A 25,903-nucleotide genomic window follows, 5' to 3' on the forward strand; every position below is an offset into this window, starting at 1 on the left:
GCCAACTGTCACGATTATATTAACGAAAGAAATCGGTAGAAATCTAAATCTGACGTTTGAAACTGAATCTGACTCCGACACTGGAATCGAAAATCGGATCACGCTTGACGATTTGTTTCGTATTTTTCTGTTCGCAGTGCCGCCGGCCAAGCCGATAATCTACGACGCGAAGCGACGAGACATGAGCAAACTCCTCGAGGCCTACCCGGAAGGAGCTGACCTGTTCCTCGTCTGCGAGGTTCACGGAGGTAAGCGCGAGATTAACGACCGAACAACGACGTCTTCGCGATACTATCCTCCTTGCCGGCGAAACGTCGCCTCCTCCCCCGTCCAACCCTCTCTGTTTGCACACCTTGCCATCTGTTTTCGCGAGAAAATAATCTGTCGCGATGTTCCGCCACCCTCCTGTAGATTAATTGGCCGGAACCTTCGCCGCCTCGTTTCTAATACCGGGAATAATGGATCGCTGCCAGGAATTGCTTCCGGCCGATTAGAGCGATGAATTATTATAAGTGGGTGCGCGCATCGTTTATAAAAAGCTGGCGGACAGTAACCGAAGCATCCGTCATACTCGATCAAACAGCCCCGGCGAAGGCGATGAAACTGCGATGGCGCTTCCGCCTGCAAGTAACTCGGTTTTCTCGGGGAAATTTAATGGAGAAACCAAGTCCCCCTACCGACGTTTCAGCCAACTGTTCGCCTTGGACCCTTCTCCACGGTTTATTCCCTGGGAATAAAAGAATATCGAAGGGAATAAGAGACGACAGCGAGATGTCAAGCGGAGTATGTCGCGGCGCGTGTATGTGTGTAGGCCGCGTTAGCGAGTAGCGATGGGATCGAGTTCGATACGAGTGTGCACTTGCGAAACTAAATCAGACCCAGAGTTTGGAAAGGATCGCTTTACACGAAGATAACATGTGTGTGTGTGTGTGTATGTGTATGTGTTGTAAAGTACTCTGTACTTTGACGTTTCGAACGAATCGAACAGTTTCGTCCATATGTCTTTCAGTTTTAGTAGTTCTAAATGTTGTCACGTTGCAGCACTCATATTTCGAGGGAATATTATCAGACGCCTTGTGTATTTAACGATAGGATCAAGTTTAATGTGTACTCGCGAAATCATTGAATCTAACAAAATCTCACTTCACAGAATTCAATTGTTACTCGTTAAAGATGATGTTCGATACTTGTTTCGATTCCTGGTACGTCATGTGACACCATTCTGGTGGAGAAAGACAAAAGAAACAGTCGTGTTGATAATAATTATAATACTGTGCTATCAGTATGTTGTAGTCTGTGTTAATTTAATAATTTCTTATCCCTCGTTTACAATCAGTATAATTTTCCTTCGTGTAAATTAGATTTGAATACGTTTCAGCCTTGATTTTATTCATTAATATCTAACAGTAACAATTTATTTAACACTTCTGACGCATAAAATCACTTGTATACTTCAAACATAATTTTTAATTTAATATCTATTCCATTTTTTGATTTTATTTATTCAATATCTACAATATACTGTACATTAATTCAATAATTCCAAACGTATGAAATCTACTGTATAATTAAAGCATGAATTTTCATTGAATCAGTTTTTTGCCGCAAAAGAACAGGACTTTTTTTGTTATGAAAGAATTATGTAGCTGCCAAAAAAATGGCAAAAAGTGATGGTTCAAAATAATCAGTACTTTATTGAATCAAGCTGTTTAATGTATAAAAAATTATTATTTATAGAAAATTTATTATATATTACATTTATAAATATAATTAATATCAAATATTATATTTATATTATATTAATTATAATTAATATTAAATACTATATTTATATAAATATAACATTTATAATATATATTTATAAATTTATTATACATTATATATATATAAATATAATTAATGTTAAATGTTATATTGATATTATATTAATTATAATACTATATAATTCTATATAATACTATCTAATACTATTATAATACTATATTTATATAAATATATACTATAAGTATATAGTATTATATATATATACCATAAGTATATATTAGTAATACTTATAGTATATATATTATATACTATAAGTATTAATACTTATATTCTATAAGTATTACTAGTAATACTATACTATATACTATATACTAATAATACTAATATAATACTATATAATACTATTATAATACTATATTTATATAAATATACTATATTATAATATTATATAATACTATTATAATACTATATACTATATAATACTATATTTATACAAATATAACATTTATAACATATATTTATAATAAATTTATTATATATTATATTTATAAATATAATTAACGTTAAACGTTATATTTATGTCATATCAATTATAATTGATATTAAATATTATATTTACAAATACAATATTTATTATATGTAAAAGAAATTTATTTTTAAATTGTTATTTAATATATATTGAAAAAAGTTTCGCGTCATTTACTTAGAAGAAACCCCGCACTGGCTCGCTGGCGGATCGAAGAGTTATATTTGATAGTCGGTTGATCCCATCGCTAGGAGGAACGCCGCTGTGATATCCACTCGAGGAGGACGTCGCCGCGTCTACGCCGAAGGAAGTAGGGAATTTCCACGCATAAGCGATCGCGCGTAAAGCGCGGCGAAAGAGGCGACAAACACGCAAACCGTCTTTCGAATCCCGCGTGCCGGACGAAAAATCTCGGTCTCCTCGAACCGCGAGTATTCACTGGCGCGAGGCCAATTCCATTTACAGCCGGCGTTCGCTTATTCGAAGAAAATACGACGCGAAATAGAGGAAGAGATCGAAGAGAAGGTAGAAGAAGAAGAGGCACGAGGAAAGAAGAACGAAAGGGGTAAGGAGGAAGTGGACTGAAGAGGAGCCGTGATAGGTGTCGCGTTGCGCGATCAAATTCTTTGGATCGACGCCAGTTTTAATCTTCGACGGTGCCGCTCTCGCGGTCTTGGCCGCGAGTTGGTCTCGAGCTTGCGTGGAATTAATCCTTTCCTACGTCGAATCGCGAAGTGGCAATCGTCGACGAAAAAGAAATCCATCTGCGTTGAGTGACTTGCCCAGTCAGTCAACGCTTCAAAGTTTGGAGCCTCGTGGCTGTGAAAATTGGTATTCACGCTATTACTGTAAATAAACTATTTCATACATCCAGCAATGTTTGACAATTATAGATTTTATTCATATTGTTGCACTATTAGAAACTTGATTGAATTTTGTGACCAGGATCAATTCTTTCATTGATACTCGCTGTTATCACTCGGTGGGTCAACATTCGTCAACAAAAAAAAAAAAAAACCACCTCAGAATATATTAAATTATAGATAGCAAGAATATTTTGAACTTGCGGAACATCATGACGATTGATAGTAAAAGGAATGTATTGGGTTGTGCATGACAAATTCGTTTGCGAAAAATTTAGTGTTACATTTTCAAGAATATTAAAAGTATGTTCTTTGTGTCATTTGTAGGAGATCACTTTCTATCAGTCTTTATATCATAGTGGAGAATATACATGATCTATCCATGCTAAATAGAGAAACACGTAGAGTAAATAAATGTTGCCTATGATAATATAATATATGTATAATATATTATAGTATAATATATATATAATATATAATATATTATCGTAATATATATATTATATTTGTTACTATAATATATATAATATATTATTATAATATTTGTTACTTACTATAATATATATATAATATATTATCATTATATATATAAAATATTTGTTACTTGATGACAAAAGTGAAAATTTAAAGCATAACATGAAACAAAAAATATAATTGACAATAGAACATCACAGAAAACATTGAACTTACGATTGTTAAAACACAAGAAAGATTAGATTTACTGTGCCAACACTAACAATAGAGTATTAGTCATTTCAATGCAGGGAAAATATTTTTTACGAGTAATTATATATAATTCGAAAAACATGGAGATTCACAAACTACACATACACACAATTTTTTGAAAAAAGAAACGAAAATTATTTCATTCCATTACCAACCAAATAATAATCAACCAAATGATACACGTTAATATCATCGTCGAGACACGAACGAATCTAATACTAATTATAGAGATTGTAGAAAAGAAAAAGACCATTCTCTCCTTTCTCGAGAAATCTATGGGCTTCATGCTATCGCTATGAAGAAAGCAAGTGTTAATTTTTCCTACAATACAACGTTTGTTTATTGAAATTCGCCAGATAGGTCACCCAATCCTCATCGAGACCAGCCCCGTTTCGAAATTAGTCGCAGTTCGAGAGCCATCGATCGTTCCCGAAATCAACGAAATGGCGAAAGTTCAAAGTACCATCGAGCGGTACGCGTTGCGCAGAAAAACGCATTTTTGTACATTATTTGACGGAGGTAAGTTGCCGAGTGGCTCGCTGCCGGTATTGTTCGCCGAACGAGAACTCGAACATAATTAACCGATCGCGTTATCAACTGGCAAAACGTTCAACGTTTCGTTTCATTTCATACGACTGACCCGTTCATTGATTTGAAAATTGATAACGAAACTGGCTCCGCCGGATATCTCTTTTTCTTTTTCTGTTCGACGAGTAATTTCTTTCGCTCTCTCTCTCTCTCTCTCTCTCTCTCGTTCACCGTGTTCCTTCCAGGAGGATTACGCGACTTACAGCTCGGAGGCAGTCGGAGCTGTCGTCCACTCTGCAGTTCTTCGGACCAGCGATTTGTCACTCGACGAAGAAAACGAATTTCCAACTTGCTGCTGGAGTTTTCCCTCCCCTCCCGTGAACGTGTACAGGTAAATCGTGACTTTCGAACGAGGAAACGCTCGTATTGTCGGACTGAAACTCTATGGCGTCCGAACGAGATTGGAGTGAACCAACTGAGAACTGTCAAATACCGGTCTGCGCGACTTACGGCGAAATTTATATTTACCATCCTCCCGAATCACGGTATTTCACTGTAACGTTCCGACGCTCCGCGACCCCGATGATTGGAAATTGCCGATTCCGTGGAGGCCGCGCGAAACGAGATATAACCGAATACTACGAATTTGCGACGAGTAATAATCTACGTCAGAGCGTTCACAGAAGATGCTCGTTAATTGTTCGTCGCAATTAGGGTACATATTCTTGGTCTAGAAATCCTAATAACGGCCTAATTGTACGACGTTTCAACGTATCGTGCACTTGCGAACGAAAGTAACGCGATTTTCCAAGATGTTACAGGGGAACAGACGTATCCACCTGATAATTTGGCTAATGGAGAACGTTGCTCTTCTTGTCATATAATTTGCTGATCTTTAATAGTTCCCGTTTGTATTTTCTGTATTTTTGTTCCGCTGCGTTATTAAGCTAAAATTCCTGAATCGTTGAACTCACAATTTATTTTAGACCTGCTGGTCTAAAATTCATTTGATTAATTATTGAAATATACTTTTGCATGGTGTGAAATCAATAGAAACTGATCATAACTCGTTTTGAAAATTGATTGGAGTTATTTACGAATTGAAATATAAACGCAGCTTTGTTTACTGCTCGACGGTTAATGATTCGTGATAAATAACAACGATAATTACCGATCTTTGTGCAATTTCATATTTTTATGAAAATATGGAGCAAATTAAAGAAACGGAGCAGAAGAATATTTAATTTCCCATTCAATGTTACAACTAGTACGCTGCTGTCGATATTTTAAATATTTCTAGTTGAATTTGTTTTAATTATTACTCGGAAATGTATTAAAATCCGCAGTTTAATAACGAACAATAGTCCGTCTTTAACAGTTCAAACTTCAACGATTCAACTTTCGTTCAAACTCTTCAATTTTACCCAAAACGTATGGCAATGGATAAAAAATTCCGAGTAATCCTGGTTCAACGACCAGAGGCTTCGTACGTCTTCGTACGTTCGTTTCGTCCCGCGCAAGGAAATAAAATTCAAATCGAGGTAGAGCACGGGCGATCGTAAACAACGCTACAACGGCTTCGTCCGAAATTCGAAGGAAGAGCGTAACTTGGCATAGAGGACTTGCCGTATAACCGGCAGCAACATCGTTTTCAGCTGCTGCCAAATTAGCGATTATTCTGGCTGCGAGCTGAAACCAGTCGGACGAAACTTGAACGAAACATCTCCCTCGATGCTGCGCCTTTCCTTCCGGCCGAGCATCGACCCTGCCCGGAGAAAGAGAGAAAGAAAAGGAAGCATTTGCCGAAAAACTTTCGCGAAATAGTTGAGATACTTTTTTCGTAAGTGCTGTGCGAACAAAGGTGCACGCCGTCAAAAAAAAGAAAAAAAAAAGAAGAAGAAGAAGCCAGCTCGGCCAGCACGGGTCGCGTCGCTGTGCCGGCCGTGGAAATTTCAAAAATTCCAGCCAGTTGCTCACCGACGAGTTTGTTGCCCCTTTTCGGTGTACACCCGGGACCCGGGACTCGGCTGAACGAGCGATCGTGTTTCTCCCTCGCGAGAAATTCAACGGGGAGCAAGGGGGATCGGAATTTTGGAATTTTGCGAACTCGAGACGTAAGTTCCGCGGATTCTTTTCGAGACTTGCCGCTCCTTTTCATCGGGAGGGGCGGCTGCACGACCGAACGTTCCTCCGTGTTCCAATTAACATCGGACTTTCGCAAGGACCGCGGTAAAACGTTCTTGCATGGAAACAAGCGGGAACATAATGTTCCTGTAAATGAAACTTCCCTAGTATGTACGAAAGTAACGATAAGCAAGAAAAATCTCGACAGTTTGAGGATGAAATTCGAGTCGTCTTATTATTGATTAACTGTGGTTTGAAACAAATTCCTTGTTCGACAATTTCGTGCCTGAATATGAATATAATATAATATAAACTATAGGCTATATTATTGAGTTGATATATTGTTTATTGTTGTTACTATTGTTGCTGATGTTATTGTTATCATTATATTATCCTTATACTATTGTCATTATTATTATTATTATATCGTATCTATGTTATATTAGTCGGAATTGTTAGTTTTGCAAAAAAAAAAGATTACAGTATTATCATTATATTATCTTTATACTATTGTCAGTATTATTATTATTATTATATTGTATCTATGTTATATTAGTCAGAATTATCAGTTTTGCAAGAAAAAAAAAAAGATTACAGTATTATCATTATATTATCTTTATACTATTGTCATTATTATTATTATTATATTGTATCTATGTTATATTAGTCAGAATTGTCAGTTTAGCAAAAAAAAAGATTACAGTATTATCATTATATTATCTTTATACTATTGTCATTATTATTATTATATCGTATCTATGTTATATTAGTCAGAATTGTCAGTTTTGCAAAAAAAAAGGATTACGGTATTATCATTACTTTATCTTTATACTATTGTCATTATTATTATTATTATTATATTGTATCTATGTTAAATTAGTCGGAATTGTTAGTTTTGCAAAAAAAAAAAGATTACAGTACTTAAATTTAAAATGCAACGTAAGATCGGTTAAATTAAATTTCTGAAAACGCATGAAAGAAAGATTAAACGATGAATTTCGATTTATGTCAATCATATTTTACTTGAATAAAATATTCGAAGAGCAATCATTTAATGAATGGACAAAAAAATCCGAGATTAGAATGTGAAGTGCAACGCGAAGCCAGACAGTTTAATTTCGGACGTAAAAGTTGATGACACACACTGTGTCTCCTTCTATCGTACTTGATGACACGAGGATCGATACGGAAAGAAAACAACCGAGACTGAAAATTATACCTCGAAAGTCGAGAGCGGAAGAACCGCTGGCAACAATGTTGCAAAATCCAACTCGGCTGCGACAACTCACTCGGCACAAGTGGACGAATCTTCAAACACACAAACGGAGAATCGAGGGGATGAATTTTCGAACGAGAACAACAGACTCGCGACGCATTATCCGCGAAACAGTTTTTGACTCCGATACCAGTTCCCCCCGTATACAACCTCTGCCTCTTACCAACGATCAATTACACCCGGCTCTCAAAGAAATCCATTTTCCATTGTAGAAACTGCGAGAGCAAAAAACGACGGAGGCATTCTCAACAACCGGCGGAATTGCTTCGAGAGTTGGCTGCGCGTCAAGTGAAAAAGAAACTGTTCCCACCGTTTCAACCATAATCGACCTCCCGATTTTGTTTAATAAGAAGAGTTCGCAGGCACAGTCTCGTCTTTTCTTTCATTCGCCTTCTTTCGCGTGTACGCGCGTCGAATTTTGTGCAGCGAATATTAACCTCTTGCGGTGGAATAACGTGCCACGCTGGTACGCGAGAACTTCTCGATCCCAAAATTGCAATATCTCCTCAGTTTTAAGTGTATTTAAGTAAAACAATATAGGCAAAGCAAATAATAAATTTATTACTTCTATAATCATTTCTATCCAGTGATATCGTACCGACGAGTTTAATAAGAAAGCAACGAATTATTGTATACAGTTTTGGTCACTCGTTATGGTCCGCAATCAGTTTGCCAGCGCAAGTGGTTAACCTCTTGCGCTGTAATGACGTGCCACGCACGTCGAGAACTTTTTGTTCCACAATTGTAATATTTCCTCAGTTTCAAGTATATTTAAAACAATATAGGCAAAGCAAATAATAAATTTATTACTTCTATAATAATTTCTATCCAGTGATAACGTACCGACGAGTTTAAAAAGAAAGCGAATTATTGTATACGGTTTTGGTCACTCGTTATGGTCCGCAATCAGTTTGCCAGCGCAAGTGGTTAACCTCTTGCGCTGTAATGACGTGCCACGCACGTCGAGAACTTTTTGTTCCACAATTGTAATATTTTCTCAGTTTCAAGTATATTTAAAACAATATAGGCAAAGCAAATAATAAATTGATTACTTCTATAATCATTTCTATCCAGTGATATCGTACCGACGAGTTTAATAAGAAAGCAACGAATTATTATATACAGTTTTGGTCACTCGTTATGGTCCGCAATCAGTTTGCCAGCGCAAGTGGTTAACCTCTTGCGCTGTAATGACGTGCGACGCACGTCGAGAACTTTTTGTTCCAAAATTGCAATATTTCCTCAGTTTCAAGTGTATTTAAGTAAAACAATATAGGCGAAGCAAATAATAAATTAATTACTCCTATAATAATAAATATACTATAAATATATAATAAATATACTATAATAATTTAATATACTATAATAATTTAATATACTATAATAATAAATATACTATAATAATTTCTATCCAGTGATATATCATACCGACGAGTTGAAAAAGAAAGCGACCAATTATTGTACATATGGTTCGGCCACTCGTTACGGTCCGCAATCAGCTGCCAGGCGCAAGTGGTTGAAACTTGCTTCGCAGTTTTTCGTTCTCCGTCTCGCTCGAACTTCAAACATAAGGACTGGACTGTGAAACGTGAAAAATCGTTCAACCATACGAATAACAGCCATGAACAAAATTTTTCGAATCAATCTCGTTTTCGAAGATGTTTGATTTCTAACGATTTCAACAGTCGTTGGCGAAAAAACGAACGAGCCGAATTGTTGTACGATTGTTCGACAATGTTTTCGAGTATATACGATAAATAGACGATAGGCTAAACGTGGTTAAACGTTGGCTACGTTGATAAAGAAATGATAGGACGCACCTAATGGTAGGTTGATGTTAGCACGCGTTCTCACGGCGCAAAGTGTACCACGTACGTCCTATCTTCAGCCTTTTTCGCGCGTCACCTGCCACGACGCATTGCTCGCGCATTGTTGGAACGCTCATCGTGGAAAGTAATTTCCAACAGCGGGGTCAGCGTGAAGTGTTTGTTTTAACGTGGCTCGCGGCTAACGGCGTTCCTTGCTTTAACCTCTCGCGAGCCAACACACTCGCCGGCCGTGCAGTATTTCTCCCTCATTGTTCGCCTGATCTTTATTCTTCCGGCCGTTTTTTCACCTCCCCGCCAATTCCACCGCTGCAAAGGTGCGCCACTGCAAAAGCGGGAACAAAACGAATCTGTAACGCGTAAATAAACCACGAGGCTCTCGTAACTGACGGTGTTTCGATTTCGAGAGAGTTCCTCCGCCGCGACGCGACGAGGAGGAACGCGGTGGAATAATTAAAAAGCCCGGTTAAAGCAGAGGCAGAGGGAAACGATCGTTGCTCGCGAGAACGCTAATTGCCGCGGCGAAGTTCCCTTTTGGGCTTGACAAATCTTGAAAGTTGAACCCCATAAATGGCATCGTTTAGGCACCGCCTAAACTTAGACTCCGTTATTAGGAAGCTCTCAACGTAACACCGTTGCCGCGTTCTCTATTGTTCGCGACAACAGTTCCAGTTTCTCCGGCTCTCCGTCCACGAGCAAACAACCGCGCGAGATAATTCCGAAATTTCAAACTTTGCTTTTAGTCGGGAATCGAAAATTAGCAGCGGGAAAGGGGGAGAAAAAAACGTGCCGAGCGTGGTAGAAAACGAGACTGGACGGCGACGGGATGAAGTTTGATGTGGAAAAACCGAAACCAAATCAAAGCTAACTATTTGATATAAAACTATAATGATATGACCAAATAATAATAATAACAATTTATAAAACGATTCGACTGCTACTCGTTGAAATTGGTCCGAGTTGAGCTGGTTGATCGAATCGTGGAACGTGTAAGTAAACTGTGGATTTTTGCGCAGATTCATGTCGTCTCGAGACACGATTAATTAACAAGGAAAAAGAACCCCGATAGAAAATTATTTTACCACGTGCCATATCGTAGGAAATTTTACCAAGAGATATTGCATTATACTTTGGATATTTCGTTAGTCTGATTGCATTGCGTGTAATTTTGTACTAAAAAATTTTTTAAGAAATGCATAAAAGTCCGTAGCCCACTTACTTCAAGCATTATACTTCGAATTTGACTGAATGTCGAATCATGAAAATTCGCTCGAGTGCACTATTAATAGATTGTGAGCTTTTGTGTACTTTTAGGGAATTTAGATGTAAAAAGTGTATAGAATCCATATAACGCACAAAATATTTATAAATATTCGAAGTATTCATCTGTTAAAATATTCAACGCGTGAAATGAACTCATGTCTGAATTTTAATTTCGAAACTATATCGACAAATTTGCGAAAATGCATTTTTATAAAAGTCTACAGTTTATTTATTAAAATTGTAAATTAAACATAAAACATTGACGATATATGAACCGATCGTTTCTATTTTTTTTTTTTTTTTACCAAAAATAAGTGACAAAATCAAGTAAAATAACAAGATCACTGTAAATTAAAAAGGAAAAAAAGAAGATTAAAACGTCACATGACGACGATCCTCAAATATTATGGACAAAAAGAATAGATCGTAAACCAGCTACTTCCCTCAAACAATGATTGTAATATCACCAACGTACGAAATATAATTGACTAACTAATTAAAACATGGCTTAATTAAACACGAGTCAATTATTAAACGAAGTGAAACGTGATTCTGTTCAAGCATGAATTAAAATGTGAATTCCGTTTAATGCGCTATCCTCCCATTTACAATCAGCTTGTCGAAATATCATGTTTATCAGTGCCGGGTAAATTCGAAACGACGTTAAAGAGTTCAGAGCACAAGGCACGAGGATCGAGGAGTCGATTTTCCTTTCCTGAACGAGGTGTTCGAACATCTTTCGCACGATATCGGTTATACTCGGTACGTATTTAATGCCGTCACTAACGATCGGGGCTCGCACGGACGTGAATGTAGTCGGGAGAGAGGGCCATTAAAATTCGTCTTCCATTGTGCTTCCTTCGCTGTCGCGTAGCATTATTACGAGCGAGTCGCACTGAGCCCGCGAACCTCGTGATATATACCTGTACCATCCGTGATACCTGCTGGAAACCCGGAGAGCAATAAAGATCTCCCTCCCCTCCCCTCCCCTCGCCCGTCTCACCAGAAACCAACACCCGCCGATCCCTTACTTCCAACCTTTTCTACTTCCGCTCTCGCAGAGGCAATGAAATAATTCCCTCTCAACCTCCCCCTCCCCATCGCCATCGCCATCTCGCGTACCGGAAAGTCGAGACTGTGCGACACTCACCCTCGATCTCTCCCTCCACGGTTTTCCCTGCCGACTTCGCGGCCCATGGTTTCTGTCACTTCTAACTCCCTCGGTGAATAATTCACATTCAGAATGAACCAGCTCTTGCTTTCGCCCGATCCATGTGGAAAGCACGCGTTTACTTACTCGCGCGGTTTCCTGTCAGATGCTGCGGCACTCGACTTGGCCAAGCTGCGACTCTCCCTGGCCAATAAAAATTCGAATTTTCAATATTTCATTAACACGATATTTAATTTACACGTTCCGTTTAATATTTAATTTGCAATATTTTATCATCTTTCATCGTTCGAGCCCCATTTTAGCTCGTTGATGTTCAAATGAAACGTCATTCGCCTGTAAAAATTATTTAGGCACTGTGAATAATATCCCTGTTTTGTGTTTTTGTTCTTCTCTTGCATCTCAGAGATGTGTAATAACAAGTCAAGACTCTGTTTTGTCGAATACAACTCGAATCATTAGATAGAACGGAATGTATGATTGATGACGACTGGAACGTTCATAAATCTCTAAGTCATCGTAAGTATTAACTTTTAAGAACCAAATAATCTTTTATATTGTGAATTAATTCGCAATCAAATGAATAATGTGCGAAGAGTTATGAGAAATGTCACAGATTAGCTTTATTATTCAGAAAAGTAAGATTTAATATTATTTTATCTGTTAGAACTGTTGTTCATAAGATGAAGATTATATCCTAATTACGCATCAAAAAAAAAAGATACCAATAAAATGTTGTAAACTATTGGGCTCAGCAGTAATATGAGTTTCTTATTTGTAACTAGTGTATCAAATATTACTATTAAAATATTTAACGTTATCTTAATATTTAATATTTTAATATTAATATTTAATATATTTAAAATATTAAATATTAAATTTTATATTTATTTTATATTTTATATTTATTATATATTTATATTTATTTAATATTAAATATTAAGATAATGTTAAATATTTTAATATTAATATTTAATATTAAATTTTATATTTATTTATATTTATTTAATATTAAAATATTAAAATAATGTAATTTAATATTAAAATATTAAGATAATGTTAAATATTTTAACATTTAATATTTAATATTTAATATTAAGATAATATTAAATATTAAATATTAATATTATTCCGTGGAGAAATTCTGAATATTACGATCACTGTGACTTGATGATCCAAGACAATCACGATTTTCGAGATAATCACAAGATAATCAAGACTTCCGAGACAGTCAAGCTTCAAGATCAATCAGGATTTTCAAGAGTTTCATGCTTCGAATCATGTTGCAAGTGACTCGAATTTATCATCAAACGTGCAACACGAACTCGAAGCGAGCCCAATCATTATTTCAGGTACGCACATGGCACTGTAGTTTACGTGTTAAAATACGGTCGACCGCTATTGCCACGAGATCCTCCCCCTGCTCGCAATCATAGACGTTCCATCGTTTTCTAGAAGACAAATTTGCGTGTGTAATTAACCCGGGGAATTAGATGGCCAGTACACTGAGACCAATAAATTGACGAGTAGATGTCGAGCGGTTTCTATCGAGATCGTTAATGCCGCGACCGAGCAAGTCCTGTCGAGCGACGTGATTGACGATCAGCCCCGAGTCCCTCTGATACACATTCGTAAACACGAACATAGTCTCGATACGTCGTCCATTCGGATTAGTCCAACTGCTCGAATTGTCCTAACTGGCGATCAAGCTGCTTGCCACGGATAAGCGGCGGAGAATGCTTGCCGTCAAGTACGTGGTGGTGTGTCTCTATGAGGCTGCGGGATCGTGAAGTAAAGCGTCGGGACCGATTGGACTCGAGTGACGAAACTTTCTTGAGATATCGATAAGTATTTCTTGCTTCAATATCCGTCGCTCTGCAGATTGCATAAAGTATCTAATTTCCCCAATTTTGAAATATATATATATATTTCAAAATTGGGGAAATATAAAAATGGAATACAAAATTTTGAAATGTATATGAAAAATGTAATACTTATCTAAAATTGAAGCGAAGCTTAAAATTCTTGGAACTCTTGAGAGATTTGAGTTTTTAAATATAAATTCAGACTTTTTATGGAGACTCGTATTTTTAGCTTAAAATTCTTGAAACTCTTGAGAGATTTGTGGAGACTATCTGTGAATTACAGAAATTGTGCTTTAACTTTTCACTAGTGTATCTATGTAGCTACAATAACATCTATTGAGCTGCAATAATTTGGAATTAAATTACTCGACTCTGAAATGTTTTCGTTAATATAATTTAATTTGCAATTTCTATCGCAGAAAATGTAAAGTACAAGATGAAATCAAATTTCAGTAATCTACTATAAATCAAAGTTGTCAAGTACATGATACAACTCCAACTGTCTTAGATCAAAATTTCTAAAAATCTCAAGTTTCGAAATTATTCGATTCTGAAATTTTTCAGCTAGAATAATATCTATTGAGTTACAATAATTTGGAATTAAATTAGTCGACTCTGAAATGTTTCCTTTAATATGACTTAATTTGCAATTTCTATCGCAGAGAATGTAAAGTACAAGATGAAATCAAATTTCAGTAATCTACTGTAAATCAAAGTTGTCAAGTACATGATACAACTCCAACTGTCTTAGATCAAAATTTCTAAAAATCTCAAGTTTCGAAATTATTCGATTCTGAAATTTTTCAGCTACAATAATATCTATTGAGCTACAATAATTTGGAATTAAATTACTCGACTCTGAAATGTTTCCTTTAATATGACTTAATTTGCAATTTCTATCGCAGAGAATGTAAAGTACAAGATGAAATCAAATTTCAGTAATCTACTGTAAATCAAAGTTGTCAAGTACATGATACAACTCCAACTGTCTTAGATCAAAATTTCTAAAAATCTCAAGTTTCGAAATTATTCGATTCTGAAATTTTTCAGCTAGAATAATATCTATTGAGCTACAATAATTTGGAATTAAATTACTCGACTCTGAAATGTTTCCTTTAATATGATTTAATTTGCAATTTCTATCGCAGAGAATGTAAAGTACAAGATGAAATCAAATTTCAGTAATCTACTATAAATCAAAGTTGTCAAGTACATGATACAACTCCAACTGTCTTAGATCAAAATTTCTAAAAATCTCAAGTTACGAAATTACTCGATTCTGAAATTTTTCATCCGATTTAATTCAATTTGCAGAGAATGCAAAGTACAAGATAAAATTAAATTTCAGTAATCGAATTTGTCGTTCAGGTATCTAACACAGCTCGAATCCCGTCTTGGATCAAAATTTCGAAGAATTCCAAGTTTCGAGTCGTGTTCAGAATTCATTCGAATTCATCGTAAAATATTGTATATAATACAGAGTCGAAGAGATTCGATCGCTATACGCCCGTTCATCGAGCTAGTGGTCATTTTCTCTAAAATCATTTCTCTCGGCTACGATAAACGTTTCTCGGGGGCTTCCTTCCGGTTTTAGCTGCTGGTTCTCCACGTCGGATAACGATCGTCCCGGATCAGAGCCAGAAAATACCGTATCGCCAGGCCGGATTCCCTTTGGCGATACCTTCTTAAACTACAATCTACCCTGATGAAATTTGGACTTGGAAAAATTCTCGGGAAATTCGGGGAGAAAGAATTCTACTCGGGTGGGGAAACTCCCGGCGGGAATTCCAGCAACGTGGAAACTTAACCTTCCTGGAGAACCGGGGGAATTTTAGCAACGGGGGCAAAACGTAACTACAAAAATGGAATTTCTACGATAATACCGGCAGCGCGTACAGAACCAACTGTACGAAACAGCGAATAAATGTTGCAATGTACGATCAATGATTGTGGAATTTGCGCTCACGCACAGTCGGCGAAATGATGATTAATACATCGCGATTCTAACTGTTTTTCAACCAGCTTGCAATTTACGAGCTGAGATTTACGTGCTGAAATATGAGAATAACGATACAAGTTTTATTGAACGTAATGAAAAATATGCTAAAACATATATTTTATTGCTTCTTCTTTAATGAAAAATTAATGCGAAATAAGTTGGGAATTGTTGAAATTTCTAACTTACAATTAGTTTCTAATAAGTTGTAATTGACGAAATCAGAGTATACTATTATATACTATAATTGTAAATTTATTTTATTACAAAGTAAGTTGATACGTGTTGGTATACGTGTAACTTAATGTGACTGTTGATAACTATTTTTATAATTAGAAATATTTCAATCGTGTTGATTATAATGTGATTGTAATTTAGTATTTGGTTATTTGATTTCGTGAATGAAATAATGCAAAATTAAAAGATATGCAATAATTAATGCACATCGAGTGTAAAATTTATAACTTTAAACTAAATGCAAAATACAAATGCAATTAAAGTATATCTAAACTTTTAATCGATACTCTATATAAATAACAGAGTATTTAGTTGACAAAGTGAACGATAAAAGATTAATTACCTTCCAAATTTCAGTATCAATTAATGTGTATATATATCTTTGCTGTATTTTATGTGAACCAATTTGATATATGTCATGAATTTTTGCATACCAAGAATTTATACACTATCAATCTACCTTGCAGGAAGTCATTATAAATACAGTGTGGGCCAAAAGTTTCTTCCCATCTATTTTTTAAAATAAAAATTAATATTTTTATTAAAAAAATTTTTTTAATCAAAATATAACAAAAAAAACTAATTTTACTAATTTTAAATTAAATTTTAGTAGGAAGTGATTTTTGGCCCATCCTATGTAAGAGCAAAATTTGGAACTTACAAATGGAGCAATAAAATGTTAAACTAATCTAAGATATATTATATTATACATAGTATTCTCTTTTTCCTCACAGAGCCCCAAAAATGATCACAGAACAAATGTTTGAAAGAAAAACGAACTATACTTTATTGTAATAAGCAGCTGAACAACGAACTTCGTACATTTCCTACAGATTGAACTATTATACATATTCGCAGTGCCCAAACAATTTCACTGCATCAACCTACCTCTGTATGAATTTCTTTCCATAATTCCCCAAAAATTCCAAGATTCCCCCCCAAGTATTTGTTTGCATTTAACCAAATCTACTTCGCAGATCGCGTATATATATATATTGATACGACTCGTCTGTTCGATAGGCAAACCAAGACCGCGAGTCACATGGTTCTTGGAGTCGCAGACAATCGATGCCCCGTCGGAGATTCGGGAGACCCAAGGGCCAGGAGGCGAAACCAACGTTGTAACCATAAGCAATGTGACGCTGAAGGGTCTCACGAGAAGTCAGCATCGTGCCAAACTATTCTGCAAGGCAAGCAATACTCATTTAGCACAGCCATCCACCACCACCGTCACCATCGAACTTCATAGTAAGTGGCATTTCCGCCGTTGTCAATTGTTTATTGTAACTCTCCTTTCTCCCAATTCATTCACCGAAACGAGTATGCATCGGGCACGTTTCAAAATCGTTTCGCATATGTGATAGACACTGAATGTGCACGTGGTTTTGAAATTATTGCCACGTAAAGTGAATTTTTATTTAATTTAATCTTAATATACGTATGTATATATTAATAGATATTGAATGAATATAATGCATTTTGTATTACTGATATAATACATGATATTAGTGTTTACTTACATTTAGTATTACTGATATAATACACGATTACTGACATTTAGTATTACTGATATTACTGATATAATACATGATATATTGAATGAATATAATACATTTAGTATTACTGACATTTAGTATTACTAATAGATATTGAATGAATATAATACATTTAGTATTACTGATATAATACATGATATTAGTGTTTACTTACATTTAGTATTACTGATATAATACATGATATTAGTGTTTACTTACATTTAGTATTACTGATATAATACATGATTACTGACATTTAGTATTACTGATATTACTGATATATTACTGATGTAATACATGATATATTGAATGAAAATAATACATTTAGTATTACTGACATTTAGTATTACTAATAGATATTGAATGAATATAAATACATTTAATATTACGTACATTTAGTATTACTGATGTTGATAAGAAGAAAGGCTAATATTATAATAATTGTAATAACCGTAGCTGAAGACTTTCTTTCATTTTAAACGATCTTCCTTTTAAAAAAAAATCTTTCTTTTCTTCTCATGAAATGTTTCTTCCTGATCCAAATGGACAAAGCTACAAACTTCAAACATGCAGTTTTCAGAAAGAAAAAACTCTTCCAAGAATATATGGTTGAGAAGATAATCGATCGGCACAAGAACAAACAAGATTCTATTTCTCATTCCCAGAAAACGTTTATTACACTCGTACGCACGTGTGAAATCAGCCTTATATCATCCTGTGCACCACCTGCCGATACCTAAAAACTCGATACGAAACGACCAGATGGTAATTAACCATTAACAAAAGACAGAAGATTTCACTAACGTCGTTTCATCCGCTTTTAAGAGGACAGCAGGTAATTTGCCTCTCTATCGAGCCGTGAAAGCCTACTCGGTTATGTTAATGAAACGATCAATAATTAACGACGCTAATTACCCGCGATGCAGGAAATCGGTTCGTTCGAAACTCGAGTGTTTGACCCACCGCCACAGAGATTCCGTTGTACTCCATTCAGCCGACCCGACCTAACTCATATGCTCTCTCTCTCTCTCTCTCTCTCTCTCGTTCTATTTTTTCTTCGTTCGTTTTCTACTTTTTAGTCAGCTCCTTTCGCACATGGGATAAAAGCGAGCGAGGTTCTTCGAGACGAGAGGAGAAGAACGTGGTCGTATCGAGTATTTTCATTTTTCTTCCGACTTTTTTAATCGAATCGCGACAGAGAGAAGATCGAACTACTATCCTTCGACGAATTTTCCCCCATAAAACCTGGCCGAAATGAACGAACTTCGGCAATATCGATGCTGGCAGTTAGATTCGGCCAGATGAAATTGAAAACATTTTTCAAACGATTATAACCGAAAGAGAGGGCAGTATGTCCGGGCAATGGACGCTGGAAATCAGAGTTGAAAGGCAATCAGGACTCCGATGTCATTAATAACGTTACTTCTGGAATCGCGTGCCGAATCGCGACGAGTCCCGAGCACAAATACCGTCCGCATACCCGCAGCCATGTTCAATTAAATTTTATGGAATCCGCGCGTGTGTGTGTGTGTGTGTGTGTGTCGCGTGACAAAAGGGAATCGTTCGCGAACAGACGCGTGGTTATTATTGAACGTTTATCGAGAAGGAATCGCGCGACCGTCGCGGATGAAACAGAAGGATGTCGATGAATAAATACGTCGCGATGAATGACACGATAAATACTGGCCTGAAATGGCGGCAAAATGGCGTCGCGGCAATTACTTTCCCCGCGGAATTTTCGTAATTAACCCTTTCAGCGTGGACGAAAAAGTAATCCCGGGTGGAAAGTGGCGAGCGAAAATTGATGTATGTACTTTTGGCGGGGTTCGAGGGTGGGGAAATGATAAAAATTTAATTAAAATTTTTAAGCATATTAACGCCCGCGACCGAGCACGATCGCGCTCGCGAGTTCTTCCAATTCTGATGACAGATATTTTGCTTATTTCGGTCATTCGAACTTGGAATTCGCGGCACGTAATTACATGATATGTAATTTCGTGTTTTGTAAAAGGGAATTTTCGCTGCACTCGCGGTTACTTTACATTCGCTCGACTGTTCTCTCGTTATGGAAAACGTTCGATCGTTTCATTCGAAAACGAAGAAGCATTTGCGTATTGTGTGAAAATTTAATTGAAAGATCGAGAAAAGGTGCATCGAGAGTTAAGAGGAAGGGCCACTGTATTTTTCAAAAATAAATAATCGGATTCTTTCGCATTTAAAGGGGATTTTAAAATGTAAAGTTGCACGAAATATACGAGAGCTAGTATCCAATTTTCCATCAAGGTTTTATCTCTTTTAATTACACTTTCAAAAGTATGAAATTGCGTAAAAGAAAAGGAAAAAAAACAGCAGGCTAGTAATAATTCTAGGCCACACGAAACGAAGAGTCAAGACCCCACATCTTTTGTTTGTTCCACAGAGTTGTCAATTGAAAAATAATAAATAATTGCCAGGAGGTACCAGAATTAATAAAAATCTTATTTTCCAATATTTCATGGCACAATTGTTTGCTTTTACATTGAACCTTTTAATTGTCTGCTGCCAACGATCGAAGGGAGCGATTTGTTCTCAAAAACAGCTCGTTAATATCAGGAGCTAGCAAAACGATCAAAACAACAATCAATTTACAATCAACAATCTTTGTTCGAAACTTCAGACGTTAAACAGTATATATATTTAGAGACTAATAGATATTTTCGTAAACAAAAGCTTGTGTAGTACATCGTGTGATGAATGTCTTTTTATTTTCAAGTCTCTGATTGAAATTTCGCGCTTGTGGTCGTTGCAGTGTCAAAGTGTCGTCGTTGGAAATCCAAATGGAGAAAAATTAATTAAAGCAAATTAATTTCAACCAGATCGATGGTTGGTAATCATCGGGAAATACGGGCGTGGCTACCGTATCGCAGTTTTATCGTTTTCTTCATCGACCGATATTAAACTCACTTCGAATCGTTTTTTGATATCGACTTCGTCGATATTCACGTATTCTAAACCGACGCAAATGATTTCGTTGGCCTCTTACGGTATAGGGAATCGTAAACCGAGTGAGTAGTGTTACTGCACAGCTAAAAGCAAGTACGCGTACAGCGGAGAATATATTTCAGTATTACACGTTTCATAATTCAAATTATTAAACGCATGAATATAAAATTCAAAAGGTGGAAAACTGTCGATATTATATAACTTCACGAAGAGCAATTGTATAATAAATTTTAAGAGATCGCCAAATATTTTAACACTCGAACGTTATATCATTAAAGTAGAATGTGTGTTACCAGAGATGACTTTTTAGTTATTAGTAGACATTCTGTTTTGATAGTATGACATCAAATATTAAAATATTGTACATGGAAGTACATAAAGGAAGTTCTACTGTACTTTAATTTTTAACCCCTTGTGATTCTATGTTTAGAATGATTCTGTTCTAATTGTAGAGTTAGTATAAAAATAAAGACGGATCGAATAACAGCTTGAAAATAATTACAGACTGGAAAGAGTCTGTAATTATTTTCAAGCTATAGTGGATTTAATTGTGGCGCACAATTTCTCAATCTCCATAAGTTTTTAATTCAAATAAACTTCTCTCGATAAATAAAAGAAATCAACTTAGAAAAAAAAATTCCATTTGAATGTGGATTCAATCCAAATTTCAAAATTTATATTACCACTTTCAATGCCACTTTTTTAAATTAGATTATTATTTTTAATTTTTGATACTGAAATTACTTTATTAATTCCTATAATTTTACGCTCATAAAATATTTTATTATATAGTAAATATAATTTTATTATTTATATTTATATTATTTATATTTATTATTTATATTTATATTATTTATATTTATTATTTATATTTATATTATTTATATTTATTATTTATATTTATATTATTTATACTTATTATTTATATTTATTATTTATATTTTATATAAATATTAAATTTTTTATTAAAATTTTATTATTTATATTTTATATAATTTTATTATTTATAATATTTTATTATTTATATTTATAATATCATTTACATTAATTATAGAATGAATAATATAGTCGGCAACGACTTGATCGTCGTGTCGGAGAGGTTAACATTCACAGCGATCCTGGAATCCTAGAGAGCGTGTCTCGCACGCTTGCAAAATGCAAGAGAAATTTCGACATTTCGAAGGACGCGACGCGAGGATGATCGCGCGTCAGCTCTTCATGGATTCTGCGCGCGTATTAAGAGCTTCCGTAGTTCGTGATCCGATTAAAAACTCGGCCAGTTGGCTCGCAGTTGGCGGGCATGGGGCCGCGATTGCAGATGTCAGTCGATGCTGGGAATTAATATTAATAATTTCATAAGCAGCCGAGCCGCCGCGCCCGAGATTCATCCCGCGAGAAACTTTCCTATCGGACAAACAACTTTAAATTAAATTGCGCGCCGCGGAAAGTCTTGCCGCTCCTCGCCCTCTCGGATACAGGAAGAAACCGAACCGAGTAATTCTGAACGATGGCGCGGTGCTAATGTAAAAGACCCGCTTGGGAAATACGCGCCAAATGAAAACCATCCTTAAACCGGTCGGGGAATATCGTTCGAAAAAAACGAGGGGGAATTTCCGCGATAGAGAGGAATTCCTCGCTGTCTTTCGCTTTCGATCGTTTCGTTCAACTCCCTCGCCGTTGTTATTTCCCTTTCTCGAGGCGAGGCTGCGATGCTTTTGTCGAACGTATAAACGTTCCACTTAAACCTTCCCGCTCTGCGGCTATTACAGTTTAACGAGTCGAGATGCCGATTACAAACAACCTGTATGAACGTGGCGGCGTTTTAATTCGATAGTTACAAACATAACAAAGTCAAGCATGTGATAATCGAAACAATTTGAACAGACCTGGATAATATTTATAGATATTTATAATATTTATAATATTTATAGATATTTTAAATAATGGATTCTTCACAATTCAAATGAAATAGTATTTCAACTAGGACATTTCAGTAAATAAAATATTTTATTTTGATAATCTACAGCTAAAGTATGAAAATAAATATTTCATTTTGATCATCTGAAACATGGAATAAAATATTTTTCGATTTTAATAACGTAAAGCAAATAAAACAGAATACTTTATTTACTATTTAGAATATTTCACTACTTGACATTTAAAATAGTATTTTATCAAGATCTGCATTTGAACGATGTTTGAACCTCTTTGCAAATATTCGCGAAAGGAGAATGGATTATATTTCAACATTTTACGATCGAAACATTAATTATAAGTAGATTGATTAAATGATAAATATGTCTCGATACACTGAGAGGCATGGAATTATTAAACGAGCTTGCGTTGTATGAAAAAACTGTTTTGCTAACCTTACCATCGTGCGCAAGGTTGTTACTTACTTCGAGGTAACGTTCTTAAATCAATTTCGGTATTATCTCGCTTTTCTCCGCGAAACATTTTTACACGAACAAATATTTCACGTTTAACAATGAAACTTTTCCTTTTACATATTTCATCGTTTGAGAAATACTGTCCTTGCAACTTTATCGTAATTGACAAATTACACTTTTTCAAAAATGTAATTGTCAATTTTATAAGTGCGGAAATTTCAAGTTCTCGATAATTCTTCGTGAAATGTTCCTTCTCGTAAAACAGATTCACTATGCACTACGCAAGAACTATTTGCCCCTCGATAAATTCATACGAAACCTCGTAACGTAATTCTGTAACGTTAGAAGCCAATAATTTACACACGTGACGCGGCAAAGTATGAAACGTCACGTTCTCCTCGCTGTGGAACGTACCACCTCCTCGTGTCGTGATTATTCCGTACCAGAGGCGGTACACTCGCGAGCAACGAAAGGGTTAACCAGATTCACCAGAGGGGGAGTGTGTGTGTGTATTATCCACTCGAAGTGCAGCGGCAACCAAGTGGGAACGGGCAACGCAATATTAACACCGATCGCTGTATTTAATACAGCGCCGGCTTAACTCTTCGAATTCCTCTCGCTAAACTTCCCATTATCCTCGCGCCCTCGAACGTTTCGATTCCACGGCGAAACTTACCGGCGAAACGCGGCCAACGTTTCCCTCGCGGGTAATCGACTCTCTTGGCCGCGACTCTCTTCAACCCCCTTGTTCAAGCGTCTAACCTTCGCCGAACGCGAACACTCGCAAACACACGCTAGCTAATTGCCGAAAACTTTCGAGTCCGCCTTGAAACTCGATTGCTTGCACGCTCGTTTACTGCTCTAACAGCTCCTCGTTCTTCGCGCGGGCGCGGCGCGACACGCCAAACAACATCATTCATCCCCGCCGAGTTATACAGAGAGTTTCGCAATTTTTGGGAAACCCACTTCGGGAGCTGATTGTACGCCTAAAAAATAATGAAAACTTCTTCTATTCTCTCTTTAATGTCGCATCGACGGTGCCATTAGATATGAATGTAGTAGTTTATGTTTTTGAGGTATTTTCTTAGTACTCTTTGTATGTCATTTTGAGAAGTCAGGTTTATGTTTGCGTTGATTCTGTATCCCTGTCTTTGGATTTCTGTGGTGTGTGGCATTCGTGCAGTATGTGGGTTATTGTTAGTGGATGGTGAAGTATTTTTGATTTTGTGTTCATGTGTCAGCTTGGCTATGACCGGTTCTTAGGCGTGAGATAATTATTCCTTCTTTCCTGTTGGTAAGGTTTGCTGTTTGCTGGTGAAAGTCATGAATACTTTTGTGTAGTTGGGTGCTTTTGGTTGTTTTCCATGTATTGTTCCATTCATTTTTTGCTACTTTTTTGCAGTGGATTATTTGGTCGTCGCANGGGGATTGGAAGATGATTGCGATTATTAATAAGTGGGAGAACTGTGGCTTCTTTTGCTGCTGCGTCGGCTTTTTCATTTCCATCTATTCCTTGATGAGCTGGAATCCAGATGACTGTGGCGTTTGTATTAGGTTGGTTGTGGTTTAGTTCTTGGATGGTGGATATTAATTGGTTATCTTGATTGTATGATTTCGTTAGAGATTTTGTATGTCCTATCTGTCTTCGTTTATGAGATATAATGAATTTTATAAACAGAGCAAACTCTAGCAAGCTAGTTTCACCAGAAATGGTATATTCAATTTTCATAACAATCATAATTGGGATGAAGAAACTTCACATGTTATTGTGCATTCAAGACATCAACCCCAGTTTGTTTTAAACGTATGAGCAGGAGTAATTGAAAAATTTTTAATTGGATCTTTTTTCCTTGATGGGAATGTTTATCAGTATCAATCGATTACTTCAGAACGATGAATCGCATAATTAACACTTTTATCTCGTCGACAAACAATACAAAGTGCAGCACAGCCCATATTCATTCGAGTCACAAAATATCACTCTGAACATTTATTGATACTCTTTTTATTAGTTGTTGTAACATCATATCAAGTGTAAAGCATTGATATATATATATATATTAATTTATCTAAAATATCTATAAATATCTATAAATATCTAAAATTTATCTATAAATATTTAAAAATTTACATCTATTAATCTACAGTTTGAAGAACTAAAATTGAAAATTTATCTAAATATCTATAATACCTAAAAATTTACATCTATTAATTTACATCTAATATCTAAAAATTTACATGTATTAATTTACATCTACTAATATCTAAAAATTTACTTCTATTAATTTACATCTACTAATTTATCTAAAATATGTGTAATATCTAAAAATTTACATCTATTAATCTACAGTTTGAAGAACTAAAATTGAAAATTCCACGTGACTACAATTTCCTCTTTTCTTTTTCTCCCAAGTCAAAACAATAATTTCTGCGACAAATATAATTTAACATTACTGAAGGGGTAATATGTTACGATTAAGTCAAAGAGATTCATTTGAATTGTTATTTTATGCTGCAATAATTCAGAGACTTTCAAACGTTTATGCGCGACAATACATATAAATAGAGAGAACACGTAAGCGTCGTAAATAAGAACGTCGAACGGCTAACCGCTCGAGGATTTTCCAGTAGTTTTCTGCAACGGCGTCTAACGACCGGCTGGATCGTTCAAACGAAACACCGAAACTGCTGGTAACTGAGATCCTCGATCCTTCGTTGATTGGGACCGAGTTTGATGAAGTACGCGGCGAATAATCGACGAGCACTTCTGCTCAACTACTCGAAAGTCTAACGAGTTGAAGAGGCAACTGGACGACAGAGACGTGGCCGCGAAT

General features: G+C 35.8%; 1 protein-coding gene across 3 annotated transcripts in view; it reads left to right on the plus strand.

The window, feature by feature from the left end:
* Positions 1-25,903, plus strand: part of LOC122538675 (hemicentin-1-like) — a 282,205-nt gene that overhangs the window by 144,246 nt on the left and 112,056 nt on the right. For all 3 annotated transcript variants that reach the window (XR_006308897.1, XM_043672950.1, XM_043672951.1), the window contains exons 5-6: positions 138-248; positions 17,183-17,410. Coding sequence is in view for 2 of the 3 variants with exons in the window: in XM_043672950.1 (XP_043528885.1) it covers positions 138-248; positions 17,183-17,410 (339 nt within the window). In the remaining variant the exon portion in view is untranslated. The remainder of the gene's footprint in view (positions 1-137; positions 249-17,182; positions 17,411-25,903) is intronic.

The sequence above is a fragment of the Frieseomelitta varia genome, unplaced genomic scaffold (assembly GCF_011392965.1).
Source record: "Frieseomelitta varia isolate USP_RPSP 00005682 unplaced genomic scaffold, Fvar_1.2 scaffold_171, whole genome shotgun sequence".
In the NCBI taxonomy this organism is placed as follows: Eukaryota; Metazoa; Arthropoda; class Insecta; order Hymenoptera; family Apidae; genus Frieseomelitta; species Frieseomelitta varia.